The 19,415-nt window shown below is 35.4% G+C and overlaps 1 protein-coding gene across 1 annotated transcript in view; it reads left to right on the forward strand.

The window, feature by feature from the left end:
- Stxbp4 (syntaxin binding protein 4) overlaps positions 1-19,415 on the forward strand; it is an 88,909-nt gene that overhangs the window by 15,232 nt on the left and 54,262 nt on the right. Inside the window, exons 6-10 of the mRNA XM_090351058.1 lie at positions 66-160; positions 5,277-5,373; positions 8,407-8,498; positions 16,691-16,780; positions 18,031-18,096. Of these exons, the coding sequence (XP_090207184.1) occupies positions 66-160; positions 5,277-5,373; positions 8,407-8,498; positions 16,691-16,780; positions 18,031-18,096 (440 nt within the window). The remainder of the gene's footprint in view (positions 1-65; positions 161-5,276; positions 5,374-8,406; positions 8,499-16,690; positions 16,781-18,030; positions 18,097-19,415) is intronic.

Here is a 19,415-nt window from a genome sequence, read left to right on the forward strand (position 1 = left end):
TCCTGTCAAATGAAAAGTTCTGTCCAATTAGGTTTCCAATTAATATGCACCCTGTTATTTCTTAGATATTGTTCCTGCCTGTGTGGAAAATGATGGACCACAAGGAAAGAAGATTTCTCTAAATCCCTCTCTTCGCTTTAAGACAGAGAAACTAGAAATGGTAAATCACTTAAATTTTCGTTTTTTTGAATAGGGCACCAACAGAGAAGAAGCATTTTCATTCTTGAAAAGATTCAACTGCTAGAGCCACGGATTTCTTAAAGTTCATTATTTGCAATTAAATAACCAAATGAATGACAACTTGGCTTTAAATTACTTAATGATTAAATTTGGGAGGTCATGGTAGTTCACTAGTATAAAACAGAAATAACGCCTCTGGTGATTATACTGATATACAAGTTAATCAGTTTCTTTCTCTTTGGCATGGAGAAAAACATGTTTTGCAACTAAGAATCGATGAAGACATGAGTAAGTGATATCAAAGTGTAGTAGGAGTGGCGCTGTGGCTCAAGGGGTAGAATGGTAGCCTTGAGCTGAAGAGCTTAGGGACACCGTCGAAGCCCAGCATTCAAGTCCCACAGCCAAAAAAAAAAAAAAAAAGAATAGTGTAGTAGGATTTATCTATAACAGTTCTATGATCGAGGGATGCCCATGATTTGGTATTTTAAGAAGTAAAGAGCTAATCAAAGAATCAATAAATTATAGTCTACTCATAAAATGAAATGTCATTTACAGTCAACATAAGTGAACTACTTTGCCAATCATATTGAGTAATTTTGAAATAATCATTTTTTATTAATCCTAAAGAGCAAAATCATCTGATACTAACTTTTAAAAGATTATAGTACAGTAGGAAGACACTGAAAATGAGTTCTAGGGAGAATAAAGCTTCAACTATCTCTACCTGTAGAAGAAATTTAAGATGATTAAAAAAGAAATATAAAAGTAGAAAAGCACTTTGAAACTACCTATTTATCAGCTTTTCATTGAGCTAAAAAGGAAAGTCTGTTGTGCCACTTTATATGGTTTTTTTTATATGAATGTAGTGCTGACAGTTGAGAACTTCTTCTACCTTCCTGTGTTTTTTGTGGATGCTATATTTTAGGAAGAATATGAAATTTCATGCCTTGAATGATACCTACTATGCTTTTTTCATGTCATTAGCTTTTCATGGTCTGGTAATAGTAACTCTCTCACTGTCAAGATAAACCTATTCTCCAAATGCTGACTCAAGTCTATCCACCTCATTCAGATTTGGCTTACTAAAATTAGGAAAATATTGCCTCAATAATTGTGTAATACTAATTGTAACTTTAACACTAACAATCACTTTGTACTGCTTCATAATCATTGAGAAAGACCAAGGACAGTGCCCAGGCCCTGAGGTCAAGCTCTGGAGTAACTTAGAAAGACCTTTTGGTTCATATTCTTCTCTATGTCCCTGTATCCTCATACATAAAGTATGTATATAATATAAGTGACTGTAATGTGCTTTAAAAATAAGTTCACTCAAGATAGTGCACTATTGTAAGAATTGTAAGCATAAATCTAAAATGTACAGAATAGAAAGTTATGATTTTGTTTACTCATAATTTTTAAACAGTATATTATATGTAATGAAACTTCATTTGTGCAAAAAATACATAATTTATGTAAATTTATATATAGGCACCATATTCAGAGTAAAACTCTGGAAAGTGACGCATCAAGTTGTCACTTGTGTTTGTCCCTGGAGCTGTGGTTCTCAAGGGCAGAATTGCAGCTTTTCTCCTCAGGGGACATTTGGCAATGTCTAGAGACAGACTTGTCTGTCAATATTGGAAGGCTGCCTCCAAATTAGTAATCAGGAATAAAAGTTGCAGCTGAACATTCTTTGTATGAAAATTTAAAACATTTCTAAATAATTTATAAGCTGAAAGTATAGATAATGAACATGTAAGAGATATTTAAGCTTACTTGTAATTAGGGGAATTTAAATTAACAATATATATCATGTCCAATATATTGAAAAAAAGATAATATGAACACAGCAATTGCTGTTAAGAAAGTAAGAAAAGTGATATTGCTATTTATTGTTACAGCCAGTTTAAGAATAAGAACTAATGTTGCATGCTGTTGTATCAATGCTTGTAATCGTGGCCACTTAGGGAGGTTGAGTTCTGAAGATCAAAGTTATCCTGCAGAAAAATCCCCATTTAGTCAGAAAAAGCAAGAAGTGGAAGCTATCTCAGTGCTAGAACACCAGCCTTAAGTGAGAAGGCCAAGCAAGAGGCTCTGAGTTTGAACCCACTAACACAAAACACACAGTATCTAATAAAATCAATAATGTGCATCCCCTGTAACTCAACACTCTGGTAGAGAGAAAGACTGAGACACTTCACACACATTTAAAAGAAGACAGTTATTCTGCTTTGTAATAAGTCAAAGTTCATTTTCAGCATTTGTCTAGTGAGAATCACTGGTGTGTTTGTTCACCTTTTGTCCTACCATTTCTGTGCCCCCTCTTACCCTCCCCCAAACAGATGAGCTTACATACAAGACAAAAGGTAGAGAAAGCAAAAACAGGGACAAGGGAAAAAAAAAACAAGAAGCAAAATAACATAGAACTTCTTTCGATTTCTTAGAGTTCATTTCAATACACATCATTTTACAAAAATGCTATTGAAACTTTGTGATCTTCTCCAGAATATCCTCCTTCGGTCTCATGAATGTCTAAAGTCCTGTATAATTTATTCTGTGCAAGTGTATTTTTTTTTTGTCTTACCATCTTATGTGTTTACTTGTAGATTTATAGGCACTTTCTAGTTACAACAAATGAGGAAAACTGTGCAACCTATGTTTCTTCAGGCCTGGCTTATTTGCTTAATGTAATTTTTCCAAGTCTTTCCATTTCCTTACAGATGGTACCATTTCATAGAATTCCATTGTGTATGTGTACCACATATTCTTGACCTACATCTGCTGAGGGGCATCTGGGTTGATTTCATATCTTGGCTGTGGTGAACAATGCTGGGCACTGGTGGCTCATGTCTGTAAACATTCTGGAGACTGAAATCTGATGATTGTAGTTCAAAGCCAGCCTGGACAGGAAAGTCTGTGAGACTCTTATCTCTGCTTAACCACCAGAAAAACCAAAGTGGAGCTGTGGCTCAAAGTGGTAGAGCACTAACTTTAAGCAAAAAGAGCTCAGAAGTAGCACCAAGACTCTGACTTCAAGCTTTGCAACTGACAAAGATAAATAATAATAAAATAAAATGTATGAAGAATACATATTGTTTAGGAAATACCTGATTACATAGTAAATAGTATTAAACTATGGACAGGAAAGATAACCAACCTTAGGAAAGCAGTTACTGCTGCAAAATAATGAAGCTTTCAACTAAATCTGACAATATAGATAAATGTTTAGGTATTATATGTGTTTATATATGTAAATATATAAATTTTAAGCAAGTATCAAGGAGAATTTGATAATAGGTCGTAGTTATGTAATGTTATTCCCCATTTATTGTAATATTTGTAACATTTTATAGCTGAAGGGAGAAAAACAACACTCAACACCTAAAAATCTTCATTCCAAGTTAAACTAGCAGTCAGATGCTGCAAGTCTATTATATAAGACACTGTTGAAAGAACGTTTCCTGCTAGTCTTTCTGTCTCTGTTTTAAACTGTGTAAACTGCATGCCTGTTAGTTGTGTTGAGTTACATGTTCTACTCATTGTAATCATGTACATGTTGTCCTCACCCTATAGACTCATCAGCCTTTTGAAGGTCTAAACTCTATCGTTTGTCTTTATCCTGTACCTGATGCCTATAGATAATAAGCACCAAATAAGTATTTGTTGAGTGAAATAATGTATGTTTGAAAATATTTCAAAGGGGGAAGAATTTTATAAGGGATAATTACGAAGAGTAAACTTTGACTACTTTTTAGTTTGAATGTGATTGATAGTCCTGTCAACATCTGCTAAGTCATCTAGTCAGTCCCTGTGCGTTAGTTAAGATTAGTTTTGCTATATGTAACTGGAGAACCTTAAATAACGGTGGAAACTTACTTCTACAAATAAGGAAGCCTGAAAGAAATTAAATAGTCCAGGGCTGGCATTGGAGGCTGTACAGTGTTAGGGACCCACGTTTTAGTCTGGAAGGCAAAGGTGATATCTGTTTCACCATATTTATTGGAATGCCTGCTGGACCAAGGTGACTAATTGCATTCCAGCAATGTTTTCTTTCTTCTTTTGCTGTGCTACCCCTTTATGAAGAGAGAAGAAAAAAGAGACAGAAAGTGTGTACCTCTTAAGTCTGAAAGGAGACTTCCTGGAAAGCCCTCTCAGCCCTTCAGTTATTTTAATACTAGTCCTGGGGCTTGAACTCAGGTCTTGGATGCTGTCTGAAATTATTTGATCAAAGCTCATGCCCTATTACTTGAGCCCAGGTTCCACTTCCTGCTTGTTTGGTTGTTAATTGAAGACAAGAATCTCACAGACTTTTCTGCCTGGGCTGGCATTGAACTGTGATCCTCCTATCTCAGCCTCCTGAGTACCTGGGATTATAGCTATGCACCACATGGCACTCAGCTCCAGCCCTTCTTATATTTCATTGGCTAGGGCACATTCCCATGACCTCATGGAGCTGCAAAAGTCTTAAATATTTTAAGTATTAAGTATTTTAGCTGGCAATGTTTCTACCTAAAAATTTATGGTTGGTTCATTTGCTAAAGAACAAAGATGCAAAGAAGAATGGAGAACAAATATTCATGAATGAGGGACTAAATGGAGAAAGTACCCATGAGAGAAGAGCATGACAGAAGTGAATGTCAAATTCTGCTTATTTTTATTACTGCTTATGTGAGCCCATACCATACACAAGCCAAAAATTACAATATTTTTGTACTTAACCCAGTTCCTGTCAATTTTAGTTTTGTTCTCAAAAATAAGATGGCAGCCAAATAATACTCAAGTTTTTGAGTGTTACTTTTAAACTTGACATAATAGGATTCTTTCACTATTTTTTTCTTCTGCCAAATCATATGGGCTATATTTATAAATGTACAGTTAGCTAAAGTACCAACTTTGAGGGGGAAATGAAGTGGTAGCAGAATGAGGAAAGTTATCTTTTATAGGCTATTAATCTTTACACAGATGACTTTCTCTGGGCATCTAATTATTTCGGTTCATTGTTTCCCTGATGTTGACTATGTTTTTCTACTGTATTGTAAAATCATGTTATTATCTGGAGATTTGGAAATTGCCCTAATAAGTTCTTTTTCTACCAGGCTTTAAAGTATCTTGGAATTCAACCCACAGAGGAACAACAGCAAGCCTTAAGACAGCGAATACCTGGAGACTCAAATGGGACAGTGTCTTTTGGAGGTAATAGTAAGTTACCATGTTGTATTCATACAAAAAGATGGTGGAAAGTTACTGAGACACATTTTCATTAAGTGTGTATCTCCTAAACTGTATATGTGGTTCACACCTATAATCCTACTGGTAGTTCACACTCATAACCTATTTAGGAGGCTGAGATCCTAGGATCACAGTTCAAAACTAGCCCAGTCAAGAAAGTCCATGAGACTCATCTCCAACTAATTACCAGAAAATCCAGAAGTGGAACTGTGGCTGAAATGGTAGAGTATTAGTCTTAAGTTCAAATGCTCAAGATCAGCGGTCAGGCCTTGAGTTCAAGCCTGTAATAAAGATTACATAGAGTGTATATCCTTGCCTGGTACTGGTGACTCATACCTGTAAATTCTAGCTTCCTAGGAGACTTGAGATTTGAGGATCACGGTTCAAAGCCAGACCAGGCAGGGAAGTCTGGGAGATTCTTAAGAGCAGTTAACCACCAGAAAATCAGAAGTGGAGCTGTGGCTGAAGTAGTAGAGCACTAGCCTTGAGAAAAAGAGTTCAGGAACAAAGCCCAGGTCCTGAATTCAAGCCCCATTACCCAGCATGAACAAACAAGAAGATGGAGGGAAAGAGAGAGAGGGGAAAGGAATATAGTACATCAGTACATATCCTAAACTGTGCATTATTGACCCATGCCTGTAATCTAGCCACTCCAAAGGCTGAGAAAGTCCCTGAGACTCTTATTTCCAATTAAAAGCTGGTAGTAGAACTGTGATCCATGTGGTAGAGGTCTGTCATTGAGCACCAAACCCCTGAGTTTAAGTCCCAATACTGGCATGGCGAATGTAACTGTAACCCCTCTATACATTACCCCAATAATAAAAAATAAAATGAAAAAAAAAAAAGATGTCTTAAAACTTACGTGAAACTAGGTGCCGGCTCATGCTTGTAATCCTAGTTACTCAGAAGGTTGAGATCGGAAGATTGCAGTGTGAAATCAATCCTGGCAGAAAAGTCCATGAGACTCTTATCACCAATAAATTACTCAGAAAAAGCTGAAAAAAAAATACGTCCTTTTGTAGAGAGATTGAAACCTAAAACCACATGTACTGCATGTTTCTTCAGTGCTCTGAAACCTCAGCTAGCCTTACTAGCCTGCCTAGGTCAGCAGAAAGGAGAACCTTTGAGCGCTAAAATATCAGTATTAGTAATCTGTGCTTTTATTTATTGTAGATAAACAGTAGTATCCTATTCTCTGTTCAGCTTTTTCTCATATGGTATTAGTTTTAGGGAGATACTATTTAATTATTCTTATTAGAGGTAGCATAATGTACTTATTGACAGACTGTAATATCTAAACCTTTAATGACAAACAATTTTGATTATTTTTCAGTAAGTGAGAGATCCATATGTATCATTTAAAATTTTTATATATACCAATGAGTTTTTTCCTAGATGTTTATGTATCTATTTTTTTTGGCTGCCAAAAGTGCTTGGATGCAACCATTTTTTTCTATTCCTTGTAGCATTAAGCATTTTTAACATAGTAGATGCTTTGTTCTATCATAGTAAAAACATCTGTAGAAAAAAATTCTACTTTCAAAGCTATATGAGGGGAAAAAAAGGTATTTTTGTCCCATCTCCATTTTAAAAAATCCTAAATTAATAAGAACAAGTAACAGAACTATGTGTCTAGCCAAAGCTATAGCATTTAAGGACAGATGGTAGATGGTAATGGGGAAGGTATAGGACATAAAGGAGTAAGCAAAGACAGGTAAAGCCCAAATGTCTGGAGGTGAAAGAAGTCACTTGAAAGCATTAGGAAACTAAACACTGGATTTAGGCAGGACATTTAAAGATTGTTAGAGAAACCTGAGGTGAATCATACATGCTGTTCTCTGTCCCTTTTCTGTCTCACGCCTATCACACTCTTACTCCTCCAGGGGAAAAGAGTAGATTTCCTTGAAAAATTTCCTTGAGAAATTAAACCTACAATTGCCAGTAACAGAGAATTTGGGGGAGTAAATGGCGAGTCATGACTCATAACACACACCAGGTTTTCTCAGTGAAAGTTGTAGCCATGGATTCTTGCTGAAGAAGCGAAACAAAAATGACTGCTGACTACCTAGTAGCCCCAGAGTGAAATCTGCCAGTTGGCAGGACAAGTGACATACATGGAATTACCAAGAAACTTTTTAGTGCCTGATTGTTAAGAATGAAGTCATAGAAAAAAGTTACCACACATTTAGAGAAAAAGGTCCAAAGTATCTGTAGAAAAGGAAGCCATCCCAGTAAGGGGAGATGAGCCATTGAACTATAATTGACATCTTTACAAAGACAAAGGAAGCTAATGCATCCGTGAAATGAAGGTAAAATTGTTGTAAAATACTAACAATTAGCAAACAGAGGGATTCTTGAAAATTGAACATAGCATAGCTAAAATAAAATTAATGTGGTCAGTAGATTACTCTCATATCTGAAGAAGGTTATAGACTGCTACTTAATTACCAAGAGGTCTTGGGCAGTAAAGGCGGTGTGTCCTGATGCTAACTGATACATCTGTAAATCAGAGAAGGTAAGAGGGCTTCCAGAAGGAGGTTACTGAGATGAAATTGCTATGTACCATGCCTGGCCTACAAAAGTTGTTTAATAACCGCTGGCTTCTACTGTTGCTAAATTTCAGGTTTTGCCAGCTGGAAAAGTTATAAGCCATAAAAATCCTATGTTTCAAAAAAAGTTTTATTCATAATACCTTTGTCATACTTCAAGTCTTGTTGATAAATCAAATGTCTGTGATATATTTGCTTTGTTGTCAACTCAGTCACTAAGTGTGGCAAGGTTAAACAAAACAAGATAAAATTTGCTTATCTCCTACTTCTTCTTTTTACTTCAAATTAACCTGCCACTTCAGTCAATATTCTATTAAAATATAGTAATGGACAATGTAAATTAAATTTGAAACAGTAGTCATAATACATTGTTTTGATTTCATGTGGAAAAGGTAACATTTGCTTAGATGTGATCACATGCTATCTTACTGATGTGTATTTGTTTTAGATTTTGTCCAGGTTGCCAGAGATTTGTTTTGCTTGCAGTTGGATGAAGTAAATGTTGGTACACATGAAATTTCTAACCTCGTAGACTCACAGGTAGAGTTTGTGTTGTTTTCTCTAATGTAGTAGTGTCCTGATGGAATATAAGCCATGAGTCTTCAATAGAAGTCTTATGTGGCTTTCTCTTCATTTTTCCCTGGCTGATTTTGGGGAAATTATACTATATGTATATAGTATAATTATATTATATAAAATATAAATCATTATATAAAATACATATGCTTATATAATTATATAAAATATATTTTACTACATATACATATTGCTTGAAAAATAAATTAAATGTAGACTCATTTAAAATAACAGTAGATGTTACCCGCCTCTCTCCTTAGCCTTTCTGGCTTCTCCCATTTTCCAGATCACAGATTTTGATATATAGTATAACCAGATAGCTAAACAGGTAAATATTTTGTGTAAGCCCATTTTAATCTATGCTGATTCACTGTTATAGATGCAAACTGAAGATTCCATATATAACATGTCTACCCCATGACCTATCCCCTTTACTATCCTCATGAAACATAGCATTCGATACATGACAAGGATCATAGGTGCTCTCACACACCTACATTCCTTTGTAAATAATGAGCAACAACCTTCTGCTTCTAGAAATCAAGGTAGCTTCTCTTCAGCCTTCTAAAATCATAGATCAATTTTATCTCTTTTATACTGTGTTGAAATGGAATTGTGAAGCTTTTTAACTCCATAAGTCGTTCTAGTCAGTATGACAGTTGATACAAATGTTACCAAATTCTTATTTCTTCTCATTAGTAAATTTGAAATTGTTAAATTTTAAGGGAAAGCTTCCCCAGATATGTTATATATAATTTATACATTTAATTAATTTAGGATTTGGTTTAGTTTATGCATATATGACCACTTGTTTTCCTACTATCATTCACTTAGCAACCTCTCCTTGTGTACTTTTGTCATTGACGTCAAATGCAAATCTTAATAAATATCTCATTAGATACAAATTTATTCCTAGACCTAACATTCTCTTCCATTGATTCATTTCTCTCTAACAGTAAATTATTACTATAGCTTTATTTTATACTAGGTTTATTATTTGATAAATTAGGCCATTTTTAAACTTTGTTTTATGCTTTTAATTTTTTTCTTTGTGATTTTTATCTTCAACATGGTCTCTAAAATAATATTTCTGTGGTAATAATTCATAGATCTTGTTTGTTAGAATTGCAGGAAATTTAGAGGTTGATTTGGGAGGAACTGAACACTGATTTTTTTTTCTCCATCCATTTAGCTCATCATCCATGTTTTAGAAGAAGAAAATGATAGCTTATTTGCATCATATACATCTTAATTAATTGCTATGTATGTTATAGTTGTGATACTACTAGAAAATTGGATTTATATTTATAGTTTTACTGTGTTTTGTTTTATGCCTCAGTCTTGCTCCGTTTGTTTGTTTGGCAGTTCTACTACTTGAGCCACCCCTCCAGCCTGGCTTTTGCTGGTTTATTAAGGATATATGTCTACTAAATTTATTAGTCTGGACTGGTTTCAAACTATGACTCAGATCTCAGCCTCCTGAGTAGCTAGGTATAGGAATGAGCAATCAGCTCCTAACATATTTGTTATTATTTAGCTTTAGAAATAGTGTATAAGTAAATACGTGATTAATTTTTTGGACAAAATTAATCTATTTCTCTCAGTTATGTGTGTGTATGTGTGTGAGAGAGAGAGAGGGAGAAAGAAAGAGAAAGAGGGAGATGGAATGAGGGAGGGAGAGAGTGAGAAGAAGAGGGAGGGAGGGAGAACGGGAGAGAGAAAATATTGGGACTTGCATCCAGGGCCTGGGTGCTGTCCCTGTCAAGGTTAGCAGTCTTCCACTTCTGGTTTTTTGGTGGCTAATCGGAGATAAGAATCTCACTGAAGTTTCCCCTCTGGTCTGGCTTTTGAATTATGATGCTCTGTAAAGCTGGGATTAGGCATGTGCCTTTAGCACCATCTTGCATGTCACTTTAAAATATTCCTTCCCCTTTTTCATTTAGTAAGCAGTTTCTTTTACTGGTAAACATAATGTCCATAGCAATCACCCAACAAGTTAGTTGTGCAGTACTAACTCTAGATGGCAGAGTGATTTTTTTTTCTTTCTTTTTTTTTTTTTAACTGCCAGTCTTCAAAGCTGCCATGTCCTGTTTTAATAAGGAAAGACAGAGGTGGTTTACAACATGGCAGTGAAGTTAGAAACTGCATGAGTATGCAATTTTTTTAGAGGTTGCAAAAAGATAGAGATACTTATGCTCTGAATTAGTAATTAATTTCGTTCTTACCAACATGATTTTAGGGCAGATAAACAAGTGTTTAATTGGTGATCACTTGATAACAAAAGCTCAGGGCTGATGGTAATTGTGTAAGGTGCTGCATGCCAGTCATTTCCTGCCGTAATCTCAAAAGGATGTATAATACTAATCATTAATTTATCAAATTTCATTTGGCATGTTCTACTTATTACCACACAGAATATAACCTTGCAAGTATTATTATTTATCTGTGAATCCAAAAGAAGAATACATTTTTTCCACCACAGTCACACCAAGACCGAAAGTCTCTCAAAGCATCATTTACCCCTTTTTTTTTTGTTCTCTTTTCCCAGTCCTGAGGCTTTAACTCAGGGTCTGGGACTGTTCTTCGGCTTTCTCTAGGTTCGTGTTCTACCACTTGAGACACAGCACCACTTCCAGCTTTGTCTGTGTATATGATGCCAAGGAATCAAATCCAGGGCTTTGTGAATGCTAGGCAAGCACTCTACCTCTAGACCGCACTCCCAGCCCCACTCACTGAGTTCTTCTTTAATAATATTTAACCATTTTTTTTTGAATTTATGCTTCAAATTCATTAATGGAGACTGTAACACATTTTGAAAATGGTATCGAACTCACTGCTTCCCAAGTATCTCTACAAAACTGATTATTTTGTAGGGTGATTCCCAACTTTCCTCAGTGGAAAAGCAAAATAATGACTTATTCACTGTATCAGCTGATCTGTGGTTCAGGATGCTGAGAGTCTTTGAGGGTGGGGAAATTCCACCAGGGCTGCCTTTTTAACCACCTTAGTTTCACAAAAACGGGGACAAGTTCATAGTCATTTTGCTAACAGTGCCTTTCTTTCTCATATATTATTTTTGTTTTGACTGATACAACGTGTGTGTGTGTGTTCACACATGTGTGCCATGTATGAGTGTGCAAGCGTGTCAGGCTGGATTTGAATCATAATTCCAGATCTCAGCCACATGAATAGTTAAGATTACAATCTTGAGCCACCAGCAACTAGCCTAGTTTGTTCTTTCCTTGATTAATTTTTTAAAATATTGTTAGTGAAATACAGTATACATGCTCCATGATTTTAGGTGTACATGTTGATGGCTTTCTATTGTGTACTTCAGGTAGAATCATCATTCAAAGTCTTTCGAATTAGCTTTCCCACCAGCTGCCCTTTCCGCCTCCCTACTGGAACCACAATTTAGACTTAGAACAGAATAAATTACTTTTACCTGTTCTTGAACTTCATAATAAATAGAATCCTAAGAGGAGAGACTCTGTTGTATTAGCTTCTTTTCTTATCATTTTGTCTGACTCATGAGAGTTTTCAAGATGTTATCTTTTAAGTAAGAATTGCTGAGTCAGTATAAGGCAGTCCTACTTTTATTTGACAAAGAACTTTTGGGTTTGGAAGAATATGGCATTTAGAACCAAAAATATAGTTATCTTGCTGTGATTCTAATCATCATTGCTATATTAAAAAACTCACACAGTGCTACACCTGCTGTTGGCACAAGGTTAAATACAGAGGACATGAGGCTGGAGCCCATATCCGGCACTACTCCAAACTGAGCCACCATGAGCTGTACTCTAGCACAATGCGATAGTTTTATCCAAGTAATCAATGTTCAAGAATGGATGATCTTGAGAATACAACAAGAGGACTAAATTTCCTAAAGTAGACTTCATAATCTCTATTCACCACTAATTTAATAAGTAAATGAAACAGAAAAGAATAAGATATCAAAGTAAACAACGTGTGATAAAAATTATCTTGAGTCATGATATACATGGTATTTCTCACACTCTATACCACAAGAAACAATAGCATGTCCATTGGGAATCACTATAAGACATGAGGTATGTCGTGAACGACATGTTCAAGGTGTAGAGTTAGATGCCATGGTATGTTATATTAAGGAAAGTAAAACTTGCCCAATATAGCATTCTGAAAATTCATGTACGCAAATGATTATCTTTAAAAAAAAAGGTATACTGTATGTTAAAGCAATAATAGTAACAAATTTAGAAAAATCAGGAACAGTTCATAACAGCATTTGGATTCATTTTAAATGGCAGGTCATACAGGGCACAGTGGCTCACTTCTATAATCCTAGCTACTCAGGAGGCTTAGCTCTGAGGATCAAGGTTCAAAGCCAGCCCAGGCACTAAAATCCATGAGACTCTTATCCCAGTTAACCACTAGAAAACCGGAAGTGGTGTCAAAGCTCCAGGGGTAGGACAGTGCCTTGAACTGAAGAGCTCAGGGACAAAGCCCAGGCTCAGAGGTAGGGCAGTACCTTGAACTGAAGAGCTCAGGGACAGTGGCCAGGCCTAGAGTTCAAGCCCTAGGACCAATAAAAAAAATAAAGACAAGTCATATTTTCAAGATACCAGCCAGGACTAATAAGAGAATAGAATGAACAAATAAAGAATAGTTGTGATTAAGTTTTTTCTTAATCTGGGTAACTGTTTAGACTTTCAAGAGTAAATACTACATGTAAAATTTTGTAATTTGCTCATTAGTTGGAATCCATTCAAGAGAATTATGCCATCATCAAAGTACTGTTAAAGAAAGGATCATCATATGTGTTAGTTATCTAGAAAGGAAATAAAACTGGTGTCTGACTGGGGACTATGGAAAAAATGTAAATGTAAGATAATAAGAATTAACTTAAGTAGTGGTGAGAAGAATGGGAAAGAGTGATAGAGCTAATACTCTACAGTCACCTTGAAGGGGATGTCATCAACAGGACTTTCTGACAAAGAAAGAATGGGTTAAAAGATAGCCCCTAAGGTTTAATTAGAATGAGGATGAATCTGATGCTACACTATGAGAAATAAGAATAAAACCTTATCCAAGGTAAAGAATCTGATAGGTAGTATCTTAGAGAAGAACTTGAAGTGCTGATAAAAATAAATAACCAAAGGTCATTGGAAAACAGGGAATGAAATGCCAGAAATGGGATTGGGAATATTTTGGAGAGTGATAATTGAAGCATGACAGTGACTGTGATCACTCAGTTTGTAGGGAAAAGGGGGAAAGGGACAAACTTTGGGGAACCACCCACTCTCTGTCCCATTTAAGCAGCAGAAATAAAAATAAGTCATTGGAAGCAGCCTACATATTCAGAAGGGTAGATGAGATAGAAGGATATCACAACCTAGAAAAGAAAGTGTCAAGTGAAAAAAAGCTTGAGTGATGTTATACATAAAAGAGATGTTAAAGTCGTTGGGGCATTTACTTTGTCAAAAAGCAGTTTTAATTGTGCAATTGCATATACTATCTTAGAAATGTAGGTATAAGAGGAAAGAAGTATGAAATTCCATAAGAAGTAAATGGAATGAACAGCAGAAAGGAAGCAGAAAGGGGGAGGGGTGCACAGAAATTCTTAGGTGAAAATAATCAACACAGTCATACAGAATTTTATAAGGAAAGGCAGTCATTAAATGTTTTGGTAATGAAAGCCTTATCAATAAAATTAGACTCACCACAGCCAGATGTTGTCTTGATCATCATTTAAGACTTTAAAAATTGAGGCTGATGGATGTGTGATGGATGAACTATCCAGAATTGAGACAAATAAAAAAATAACTGAAGCAACAGAGCAACGTGAAAGGGAGAGAATAGTATAACATAAATCCAATGACTTGTAGTATCTTTTGCTGTCTCTAAAGGAAATTGTAGAAAGCAAAGGGAAATGCTTTTCTGTGTTGTAATGGTTCACCCCCCCCCCCCCCAGGATCCCAAAGGATACAGTGACAACCACACTAGAAAGAAAGCTGGAAACTTAGTTGGAAAGGAAGGCCAATAGTTGGAAGTCTCATTTGAAAATAACCATTTGCCTAGAATCAATGGTGTTGAGTAGCAACTGTATTTTTAATTTGCTGTGTGCCTACTTGAAATATAGTTAAATAAAATTTTGTAAAGTCTGTGCATAGAAGAGCTTGCAAGAAATTAACACTCACTATCCACTTCTCTAGTTATAATGTTTTGCTGAGTCGTCAATAATTTATCAGTGGAATTACAGACTTTTTTTTTTAAAGTCATTGCTTGTCCTTTGGCTGTTCAATCTAGTATTTCCATTTTAAATGGATTCCTTACATGTGGTTTACCTCCTCAATACTGAACTCAGAAGTTTATGATCACATCCTTAAGATCTGACGGTAGCTTAATGATAGTTCTGTCATCTAAAATTTGGTTTTACATTTTTTGTGGGTTACTTTTGTTGTTGATTTGTGTAGTTGACTATGGTTTTAACTCAATTCCTTCACTCTATGTTGAGCCATACTCCTAGCACTTTTTTTTTTTTTTTAAGGTCTTCACTTTTGTGCAGGCTATCCTTGAACAGTGATCTTTTTACCTCTACTTTCTGAGTAGTAGGACTACAAAAGTGCACCACTATAACCATCTTGGTTAAACTTTTAAATCTTTTTATGTCCATGAGATAAAAAAGTTAGAATAGTGACTGGAGGTGTGGCTCAAGTGATAGAGCATCAGCAGTGGGTAAGAGTGCCAAACCTGTCTCATTCAAGAGGGGGAAAGGCTTGCGTGAAAGACCTAGTACAAGAAAAAAGAAAGTTAGAATGGGTTTCTATGAATGTTGAGTAGCAATGTTCTTAAATTGTACTGTGTAGATATTAGTACATGAGCTAATACAAGGGGGAAAAAAGAGAGGGGCATGGGAAGAAGGGAGGGAAGGAGAATAGAGGCAGTCCCTGCTGCCAGATTATTCACATAGTCAAAGCACTGAGGAAACAGGGAATGTTAAACTTCAGTTACACAATTATGCTTTCTTTTTGAAGATGTATATACTCATTAGCATATCAAAACTATGAGAGGTTATTTCTTTCTAAATCCTCTACCAGTACCATCCCCTTTTTGCTTTTGCACAAATTGAATCGATACCTTTTGGAACACACTTTGGAAATATTATTCCATTTGAAAAGATGTTCAAACTAATTTAAAAATTATATAAGAATCAAGTCTTATGAGTATATGAATTGAGTACTTCTTTAGTGTGTGTGTGTGTATATATATATATACTGAAACTGAACTCATACTTTCTATATTATTAACTCTATAAATCTCTCATTAGATGGATATAATTAGTGTTGGATTTTATCTCATTTGACTTTCATTGATTTTCTTTTTACCTTGTAATTAGCTGACAAAGCAAATTGTCATATGCTCTAACTTCGTTGCTATTGTTCAGTCATGAATGAATTATTACTAGCTTCAGTCCAGTTTCTGGGTAGGAATGTGACACAGCGGTTTTGTTATTTTCCACTGGAATGCAGATACAAAAGTCATAAGTATACTTTACTGGATTTATGCCATTGCTAATCTGCAGCATTTTATTAGTTCTTATATGTAATGTGTTTAAGACACTCAACATAAAGCGTATATGTTAATAACTCCTAAAGTCTATTTGGCATTCTGAACATAATTGTGGACATTTGGTGGATTCTTAAAGAAAAGTATATTGTTAAAGTACGAATTACAAATGTAGGAATAGAGCATCTGAGTTCTGTTATAACAATGATAGATTAAAGTCAAAAGAATGCTATTGCCCCATATTTCAGTATTTCCTTAATCAGACTATAGTTAGATGAAAACGCAAAAATACTGGTTTATTATTAGAAGTCAGAAGCATCAAAAACCTTTTTATGGGCCAGGAGCATGGCCTAGTGGTAGAGCATTTGCCTAGAATGTACGAAGCCTTTGGTTTTGAGTCCTTGGTACCACATACACAAACGGAAAAGGCTGGAATTGATGCTGTGGCTCAAGTGGTAGAGCACTAGCCTGGAGAATGCCAAGGACAGTGCCCAGGCCTTGAGTTCAAGGCCCAGGACTAGCAAAATAAATAAACAAACAAACTGTAATTTTGTGGTCTTGTAATTAGCATCTAATGCATAACTTCTGTATTTTAATGTTGACAGCTTCTTCCCTGTGATTCTTTAGAAGCAGATGAAATGGAAAGGCTTAAGCAGGAAAGAAACGATGCCTTGGAAGAAGTGAATGTGCTTAAGGTAACTTCAGCATAGCCTTCTTTTATTTCCTTTAGGAAAAACAAAACAAAAACAAAAAGCAAGAGAGGGCGGAAGGAGGAGCTGAGACAAAGAGGGAGGGAAGGAGAGAAGGGAAGACCTTGTCTTGGGTCTTAGTTTTATTTTTACTGAAAAAGTGTTCATATCAAATAGAAAAAATTTTTCTGACTGCCTTTAGAGGGTTAAATTTTTAGTTCATACTCTTATTTCAACTCTTCGTGTCCTAAAAAACAACTTAGTATGAACCTTTGCTCCTGCCTGGTAGTATGCCCACTTGTTCCTCCATTTTTTTTTCCTTTTTGTACTGGTGGCAGTAGCAGGACGAGTCAAGGAGCCAAGGAAGCAAGTTATGCCAATGTTGAATTCTCTGATGTTCACTAAGAAATGTGTTGTTTCCCATATGCGTGGCCATGCTTTATGGGCCACATGTTTTCTTAGTGCAATTTGAAATTAAGGCAAAGAACACACCCCCTCTCATCCCATGTGCACTGTAGCATTTTTCTTCTCTGTATACTGTCATTCTTGTTTTAGCTCAAGGTCAGCACTCTACCAAGAGGTAGAGGTTTTATTTGAAATTATGGTTGTATTTTCACCTTTTTCCCCTGTACCATAAACAGAAGCAAAAGCAAAAGTTGTAGGAGATTCATAGAATTTGGAAGCAATCTGTCATCATGTTATTCTTAGTATTTCTTTTTAGAAATATTTAGCAAAATTGGAGAGTTTGCGATATATACTTAACTGAATTTTAATGTCAAATATATTACTTGTATGCATAGAATTCGTCTGCTTTGATAATTAGCATATTTTGCTTCTGCTAATCATATTCTTTATGGATAATCTTCCAAGAATTAGCTGACATTAAATTAGATAGCTAATAGTCAATAGTCATCCCTATGTCTATATGCTCTCCCATGTATAAGTACTTATTGTTCATAATCCTTTCACAGTGACAGCTCTTCCGTGAAGTACAGTTAATATTTACCATTCAATCCTGACTTTCGTTGGACATAAGATTTTTGCCATTTAACAAAACAAAAGCATGTTTCCATCACAGTTATGCTATGGATAACTACTTGTAAGTGATAAATGTGAAACCAGACATGTGCCTGGGAACTACATTTTCAGACTGTAGCAATTCTATGCTTGAGGAATAAGTAGGTTTTTGAGTATGACTAAAAGTTATGCTTGATACCTTTATAACAAATTAATAATTCAGTGATTTTTAAATATAGGAAAAATTATTTGAATCTGAGAAGCATAGGAAACAACTGGCACAAGAGCTCCAGAATGTGAAACAGGTAAATACACATTGTGTGTGTGTGTGTTTGTGTGTGTGTGCATTCAAGGTATCATTACTTACATGATGCTTTGTGATATCCTGGAGTTTAATGATGTCAACAGTAATATAGTGTAAACCAGTGGCAATCTTAAAAGCAATCACTTCTGGAGACTGCTATTTATTACTCAAAGAACTGTTAAAATTTGTCTTTGTAATTACTTTTCCATGGATCAAAGGAATCCATTTCATTGATCTTCTACATTTTTCTTTTTCTTTCTCTTTGTTGTTTTTTTTCTCTTCTATTGTTATTTATACCTTATTTTATAAAAGAAAAGCAAAAAGAACACACTCAGAAAAAAGTATGAATTCTGAAACAACATTTTACATATTTGTTTTTCAGTAACAAAAATATAAAACTTAAAAGAATTTGAGGTAGAACAGAGCAAAACACATACAATGGTAATATGAAATGACACAGATAAAAAATACATATGTAAATAATAGTAGAGAGTTAAGAGAAAGCTTAGAGATTGGTGGCCTCGCACAAAACTGACAAGGGAAGCAAATAGAATGAAAGAGGACCCATGTGACAGAGATTACCACAACCTTCAAAGTATATAAAAATACAGTGAAAAGTTTCTAACAACTCTGTAGCATGCCTTCTGCTGAATCCTAAGGCACAGAGAACAGACTCTCAAAATGTATAATTAGGAAGAGAAGTTAGATGGACTGTTAATGTAAGCAGTTTTAGGAATGCATGCCAAAATAAGTACTGAACATCAGTTAGGACCTGGTGGTTCTCAATACTGTCTACGTGGCTTTGAATGTGAACGCAACCAGAAATAGAACTTTAGAGAACCACTGCTTCTGGGAAGAATTCTAGTAAACAGAGGAGTGGAATACCTTGAGGACTGGCCAGAGAGCGGAGAAGGAGATAGAAAATGGATCTTATAAAAGTAAAGCAAACTATCGATCAGCTCCACCCTACCCTGTGACAAGATCCATAAAAGAAAATACACAGAATAAGATGTATTTTACTTCAAAATTTTCTGTGGTATAAAAATGGAGTAGAAGGGGCAAGTGGCTCATGCCTATAAGCTTAGCTACACAGGAGGCAGCAATCCAGAAGATCAAGATCAGGGCTAACTGGGGCAAAAATTTAGCAAGACTCCATTACTGGAGTGGGAAAGTAGGTATATTGACTAAACTGAAATCCCGAGGGTAGATTGGATGACATTTTAAACTTTGAGTCGAACTATAGTTACATAAGAGAATATCCTTATTAGAAAGTACCAAAGTCTTTCAGGATAAAGGGCATAGCTTATCCTCAAATGGTTA

Source organism: Megascapheus bottae, chromosome 17 (genome assembly GCF_031878675.1).
Source record: "Megascapheus bottae isolate mThoBot1 chromosome 17, mThoBot2.hap1, whole genome shotgun sequence".
NCBI classification, from domain to species: domain Eukaryota; kingdom Metazoa; phylum Chordata; class Mammalia; order Rodentia; family Geomyidae; genus Megascapheus; species Megascapheus bottae.